General features: G+C 28.2%; 1 protein-coding gene across 1 annotated transcript; it reads left to right on the forward strand.

Annotated features, from left to right (window-relative positions):
- LOC145307106 (uncharacterized) lies at window positions 1-6,619 on the forward strand. The gene is made up of 12 exons (XM_080149439.1): window positions 1-321; window positions 498-575; window positions 664-734; window positions 857-929; window positions 1,129-1,182; window positions 1,566-1,610; window positions 2,722-2,772; window positions 2,872-2,907; window positions 3,408-3,458; window positions 4,161-4,211; window positions 5,384-5,428; window positions 5,729-6,619. The coding sequence occupies exons 1-12, from the start codon at window positions 112-114 to the stop codon at window positions 6,137-6,139; spliced, it is 1,176 nt and encodes a 391-aa protein (XP_080005565.1). The 5' UTR covers window positions 1-111; the 3' UTR covers window positions 6,140-6,619.
- Window positions 6,620-7,924: the final 1,305 nt, after the last annotated feature.

The raw sequence follows: 7,924 nt of genomic DNA on the forward strand, positions 1-7,924 counted from the left end.
GTTAATGAACTTATTATGTTGACTACCCTACCAACTGCAGTTTAATTAGTGTTTCCTTTTGTTCTTTTGGCAAACTTAACACATTAAAATCCTTGTTTCAGAAGTATAAGAATGATTTTTCTATTCATTTTACTGATCTCATTCATAATAACTGAAGTAAAAGGAGAGTGTTTTCTTGAAAAGCTGAACATAACATTTGAACACAGTGATGGTATTGTTGGACCAAAGTTTCACTTTCATGATTTAACAGACACAAATGGGCAAACAGAGTGTCTTGAAAGGTGTTTGAACATGGATGAATGCATTGCAATGACATATGAGGTAATAATATATGTATGTAATAATGAATACAGCTTTATTTACTGATAAAAGTTGAAATTTATTCATAAAATGATTAAAAAACAAATAATGATACCTTTTGTTGAATTTACCTTTTTTAATTAAAAATACTTTGCACAATTTTCAAGGAGATTTTAGCTAAATATTTTTACTTTCAGTTTGATTCTTCTACCTGCAAACTCTTTAAATTTATTCCCAACACCAACATTGAAAAAGAAAAGGAAATCAACTGTCAGGTTATAAATTTTTGTTGAATTTGATTTCTAATAAAACTAATTTTTAAGTCAATCTTAAGATCCTAATTAATATGTATTTTGATTTCAGGGTAGATGTATTACAAGATATATAGCTATACCAAACTATTGCTATGAAATCTCTAATAGCATTCCTGTTTAGTAAGTAAAACTAAAGATATGTTTTCAAGTTTTATTTTTGATAGTTGAATATTCCAACTTAATGCTAATTAGTTAATATTAAAAAATAAAACATAAATATTTTATATTTCTTTTCTCTTCAGTGTGCGTTTTGTTAACCAGCTGACTGATTGTTATGCATTTGCAAGCTTATGTAAAAGCAACATCAAATTACAGGTTTGTTAAAAGCATAATTATTAAAGGAAATAGATATCAAAATCTGATTCTATTTCAATTGGAACAGTTTACTTTATTTAGACTTTTCATGGAATAGATTTTTCATGTTTAAATTTTATATATACAGCCAATCACAGATAACCTTAAAATTTTGAGTAGAATTTCAGTTCTTAGTAATAAACTTCAATTTTATCTACAGGATGATTTAGAGAAAGTTAAGCAAAATTTCAGTTCTATTGTTATCCAAACCCAGGTAATCTTTAATTGAAATTTTGAATCTAATAAAGATTTAACATAATTTTAGTTTAGATGAGGTTTCAGTTGGCATTGGACCAACATACAGTTGGACACCTTTAGATTATAATTGACAAGAAAGAAATTTCAAATTAGAAAGATTTTATTGCCCATTTTTAATATATATTTTAAATAATCAATATTGACTTAAATTTTGAGTAATGCCTCAGATTAAGGTTAATGAATTACAATAAAATAAAGTTTAGGATTCTCTTAATTATTTGGTTACTAATGTTTAGCTAAGGGGGCTAAAGTTTGAAAGGAATATAAATAGGAATTGCTTTCATTATCACTTAATTTAATTCATTCTCTATATTCTTTGTTAAAATTGTGAATTTTTAGTCTGGAACTCTGGAAAACATGAAAAAGGTTATGGCTCAGGACAAGGTAATACCTCTTTTCTCATTTTTAACTCTCAATTGATTTAGATACACAAAAAATTAAGAAGGGGGGTTGGCTTAGTACTTGTTTATTAATTTATTAGGACTGGGTAAACCCACAGGGTTAGGCCTCAAATTGTTAGAACCCTCAAGAAAGGTTAGACTGAGGAAGGTAAAATTTCCAATCCTCCCTATTTTCAATTCATTTTTTAAAAAATCAGTGGGGGTAATTGTGACAAAAACAGGCTCTTTGTGAAAAACATCTTATTAATCAGAGCTCTTGAGATGAATAAAGAACAAGATTATTAACAAGAACTTATCATAAACTTTATCATCTTTAAAGGAACCCTTCAAGAAATACAATGCTTTAACTGCTGAATGTAGGCCCAATTCCCCAAATTTGAAGCCTCTAGCTTCAATAACAAAAAAATTTCAAGCATTTCAAAATTACATCAAATTATGTCGCCTAGACTCAAAATTATAAGCTAATCTTCGTCAGAAACTTAGGATGCTGCCGGTAACTGATTACATTTTTACAATAAAAACACAACATTTTATAGTCAAAATCTCTGTAAAAAAATCTGTTTAATTTTTGTTTGTAAGCATTAAAATCATATCGGAAACAAATCAAACTAATGCAAGCTCAGCTGTGATTGGTTATTGGGCTGATTTAGTCTTCTGATTGGCTGGAAATGTTACAGTACTCTCGGTACAACGCAAGTTAAAATAAATTTTTTTTTTAATGATTTGTTAAAATCTAATCAGTTACAGGCAACCTAAATTTCTGACGAAAATAAGCTTAATATTTTATTTCTAGGCAACATTTAATTTTTAAATTTCTATCATTGGCAATGGAAATCTTTCAAAATTTTCATGTAACTAAAAATGTCATTTTGAAATTTCTATAACTTTTTTTTGTTTTTGAAGCTGAAGGCTTCAAACTTGAGGTAATGGGCCTATGTGTGGCAGTCATTCAGCAGTTAAATCAGTGTATCTCTTGCAGTGTTCCTTTAACTTTACCATCAAAGTTATTGGCTGTTGGAATAATTTTACCAATATGGATAATAAGGATAAAACAATTGATTACCAAAATCCATGATGAATAAAGCTATTTTTAGGATAAAATAAAAACTCTGGAGAACAAGATTAATGAAATGGCAAAATATCAGGTATTATAACCTTCAAAGTAGATTAAAAAGAAAGTATATAAAATTTAAAACAATTGTCCTTTACATATACAACACATAAAAGTAAAACTTTTACTCTAGGATAAAATGGAGGACAAGATTGATGCTATGGTTAAGGTTAGATATATTTAATTTCAAAACAAACATGGAATGTTATATAAAGCTTAGCATTTGTCAGTATTTATTTCTCTTTGTTTTGACATCTATTTTCTTAAATATTTATTTATATTTACATGTTAACTTGTAAGCTTTTTACTTTTTTATTAAGAAACAATACTGATGATTGGAAAAAAAATTAATTTCATTGTTGGAGATTGTTACATTATCTGTTTTGTTAAAGTTTTTCCAGCAAGGTTTTGAAACCAGTTAATATCCCCTGGATTAGTACCAGTTCTTAGCCATACTGCAAGATCCTGTATTTCAGTAATCTTATAATTTTTCATTTTAATTTCCGCGAAATCCTGTATATAACGCATTACATAAATGATTAGTAACTTATGCCAATTTTTCATATTCTAAATAGCTGTAATTACTTTAGATAGAGCTCTGCTAGGGATAAAAACAGATCAAGATATTTATTATTATGATTATTATTGCATCCAATTTTTATTTTTTAGGATAAAATGAGAACTCTAGAGAAAAGGATGAACAGCATGGAGCAAGTTAAGGTATTATCCTACAAAGTAACAGGATGTCATATCTATTGTATAATAAAAAGGGCGGAAGATGTGCAAAATAAAGTAATTAGAATATTAGTAAAAAAAATAATTTTTTGTTGTTATTTTTTATGTTTCAATATAAATATTGCTTATTTCTTCAATTTCTAATTATTGGTTTAAAGCAAAATTAATGTTAAAAGTTTGCTTAAATGTTATGAAAATAGTCTTCTGTTCCACAAAAATTTGATTGTGCAAAAAAAGGGAAAAAATAATCAAATGCATGTTTTTATAATCCGCCAAATTTACTTATATTTTACTTTCAATAAAAATCAGCAAAAAAGGCTAGTTTTTTTATGAAAGTTAACTATAAAACTTTATGCCTTTTATAATCATATTTGAATGGTTAATTATTGCATCGTTATATAAACAGTTTCTGCAGATATGAAAATGAACAATCATAAGATTAAAAGTTTTAAAACCAGTTTTTTTTTAACTCCAAGATGCTGAAGGCATGGGCTATAAAAACTGGTTTTTATCTTAGGATTAGAAATTTTTATAATCATATAAAACTGGATATAGTACAGTGCTACACATAATATGGCTGAGAACTGGTTCTATTCCTTGGATATTAATCAGAATAAAAATGATACTGGAAAATCACTCCTGCACACTGTCTATAAAACAAATACATGACAAATAAACATATTTTAGGGCACTGTCGGAAATCTTGATAGAAAGATTATTGATCTAGAGTTGGGCAAGGTAAATTAGTTTTCTTTATTAAATCTTAATAAGGTTTGGTTGGTTAATCTACTAAAATTATTGTACAAATTGACTACAGATAAGGGTAGTTTATCCTGTAACGTTAAACTGTTTTTGAAGCATTAAAATAAACTCTGAGACCTGTAGAATCATACTGCACAGTTAAAATAACAATAATAACCCAATAAATGTTTGGGGGGAATTTAAAGTTTTTTTTCTTACTTTATTAAGTATATTTTACTAAATTATTTTGTGTCTTCTCTTGGGGTAAAATTCTTGCTTACACATCCTTTTTTTATTTATTATGTCTGGATTATTTTGAATGCTTTTATCAATTACTGCACTAAAAAGGCTCATTTATAGTATCTGAAATGTTTTAAGGGGAGGGTAAATATTAAGTACCCCTACAGGCCTCTAGGAACTAAGTCACTAATCCAATATCAACAAAAGGCATGTGTGTAAGATTTGGTAAACTTTTCTTGTTTAGTCTCGTGGTAGGTTTTAGGCTACTTTGCAAAAGGTTAGGAGTAAAATTAAATAAAAGTAAAACCATGAATGTTGTCGGCAAAGTGGTTGGTTCAAATCTTGATTCATTACAGCGTTAAAACTAAAGATATTAAAGGAGTGTCTACTGCTGACTCAGGTGTGTGACATAAAATAGTTATAGTAGGAGCAACAAAGGTCCAAAACAGGCGCAACTCATTACTATGCACAAATAGGACTTTCAAACAAGGTTTAAGCAATTTAAGAGTTGGTTATCTGAAGGGCACATGCACTTCAAAAAAGAAATATTTAGTTAAAAGATATATTAAAATACTAGAGGCGGCGTTCTAAAATTATCCCGCTATTGGCTAGATTGAATATTAATCCTTTTCTTCCATTGTTCAATCCCTGAATACCAACCCAACTGCAAAAAGTTACTTTAATATAATTCAAAAAGCAACATGAAATAAAAAAATATGAATTTATTCTTCATAGAGTAAAGTAATGGGTCTTATTGTTTTGGTCAATGAGAGTTTATTATCTCTGTCATGGATCTTGATGCAATAAAGCAAGCCGTTTTATAAAAAATCTGTCAAAAAACAGAAAAAGTGGTCGCTCATATAGGTATTTAAAGATGTTGTTCTGGATTCCTTCCTCTATAACTAAAATAAAAGTAAAACATTACTTAGGATAAAATAAGAAAATTGGAGAACAAGATCGATGCTATGGATAAGGTTAGATACATTTATAATTTCATCAAAAACATGGTATGTTCTATAAAGCTTAACATTTGCCAGTTTTCATGTATAATTTTATGAAACAAAATTGATTATTGGGTAAAAGATTCATTTAACTGTTGGGATATTGTTTTAGAAATCTGTTTAGTTAAATATAAAGCTTTTTTGTGTAAAGCTTAAGATATAAAAATTACTGGTTGTTTATTAAGTTTTTTTTTTTTCACTAGACCTCCCTGCAAGCATAAAACAGATAAGGTCCAGGAAGAGTTTCAGTACAAATAATACATTCTATTTAAGGTTGAGACAATCAACTATTATGATGGAGTTTATACAGGAATGACAAGAAATGGAAAGAAACACGGATCAGGCACATATAAGTGGTCAGTTGGGGATATGTATGTGGGTAATTGGGAGAATGGTGAGCAGCATGGTTATGGCGTTTATCTTTGGAGTGATGGAAATATGTACAGTGGTGCGTGGGATAATGGCCAAAGAACAGGAATAGGCTATTTTAATTGGCCAGATGGGGACATGTATGTAGGGCAGTTTAAAGATGCCAAGAAAACTGGGAAAGGTCACTACTTTTGGTTAGATGGTGGTAGATATGCAGGAGAGTGGAAGGATGATAATAGGCATGGTAGTGGTGTCATGAAGTGGTCTGATGGTACCATAAGTAAAGGTCAGTGGAGGAATAATAAACTGGTCTAAATAATATAATTCTTATATTTTAACATGTAATTGTAAAATATATCTTTTTAGTATAGCATAACTTTATCTGCCCCCCTACCCTACTTTGTAAAGATATGACATCAATTATATGCTAAAAGGTATATTTTATGAAAATCGGTTATAATCATAATGTATTGTATTGATTAAAAGATTACCAAATCCTTACATTTTATACAATGACTTGAAATTGTAAGTTAATTTTTAAATTTGAAATTAAAATGGAAATTGTTTTCTTTGGTAATTTTTAATTTTATGTCTTAATTATTCTTATCCTCTTAATATTTAATCCCATAAGCATAAAAACTCTGAAATAACTATGTATATCTATTTCAGATAAGAGTGAAACATAAAATTTCTTAAAATGAGATGACAGCCAAACTTATAATTTTCTTGGTTTGTAGAAATATTATGGTTGATACAGTTATTTTATTTCAGATCCAGTAACAACATTTGTTGAAAACTGGTTTTACTGGTTGTGTGATTGCTTAAGTTTTTCTCTTGATTCAAAGTAATTGGAAGCAAGTAGGCACTTTTGTGTTTAAATAGGCATTAGTAAACTCTGCATCTTTGTTGGGCTTGTATGTTGCTAAATTACTAAAAAAAACCTTCTATTTATCTATCTATCTTAAGGAACAATGCATTGGATAATAATTTCAAAAACAGTCAACCTACTGTCATAAAAATAGTGATTTGGGTGTCATAAACACAGTTTTAATGTCAAATTCATACCTGCATTTTAGGGGCTATGACAAAAATACTGTATTGCACTATCATATTAACAGTTGTGGTGCTGGCATTTAAACATCTACATTTTGACAAAATATATATATTTTTTTTACAATATTTAATTACTAGCGGCTACGCCCCTAGAGGCCTCTAGTGGCACTTTAAATATTGTTGTTTGTTAAAGTTAATTTTTTATGTACGATACCACCTTATTTGACGTTGAAGTCTCCCCTAAAGAAGGTGTATCAACTTTTTTTTTATAGCTAGCCGGTTCTTTTAGTAAGTAGTAGATGTAAAATTTTTCATAGAATTCAGATATGCAATCGGTTTTTTGTAGACCTCTTATTTTTTAAGTAATTTAAGTTTTTAAAAAAAAAGATTAAGTCGATTTTAAGGTACTAAAACGCAACAAAAAAAAGGAAGAAAATGTCCATTATGTACAAAAATAGTAAGATCTTTAATTTGACACCTTACTTATTGAATTTTTAGAATCAGAAAAATATTACGAATCCATTGTAAGCAAAATTGAAAAAAAGTAAAAAAATAAAAAATAAACAAATGGCCAATTATATTTTTTGTTCAGGCAACACTTTCGTCTTCCCTTTTTTACCCCCTCTTTACCCCCTCTTTACCCCCTTCCCATTTTTATACTCAATTCAAGAATTAAGACGTTGCCTGTATAATATAATATGATATTTTCATATAATTCCTTTTATTGTAGCTTATATACTATATTGTAAACTTTTTTTTTCAATTTTGCTTACAATGGATTTGTAATATTTTTCTGATTCTAAAGGTATATATGAACCCATATTTTTTTACCTGTGAAATGATAAAATTAAGTTCAAAGTTTTTATTCTCGTGGGTTTAAAAAAATTGATTTTTTCAATAATTACCTGACAGAATTGAAAAAGTAAGGTGTCAAATTAAAGATCTTACTATTTTTGTTCATAATGGCCATTTTCTTTCTTTTTTTGTTGCATTTTAGTACCTTAAAATCAACTTAATTTTTTTTTTTAAACTTAAATTACTTAAAAA

Source organism: Acartia tonsa, chromosome 15, assembly GCF_053477335.1.
Source record: "Acartia tonsa isolate MP-2025a chromosome 15, ASM5347733v1, whole genome shotgun sequence".
NCBI classification, from domain to species: Eukaryota; Metazoa; Arthropoda; class Copepoda; order Calanoida; family Acartiidae; genus Acartia; species Acartia tonsa.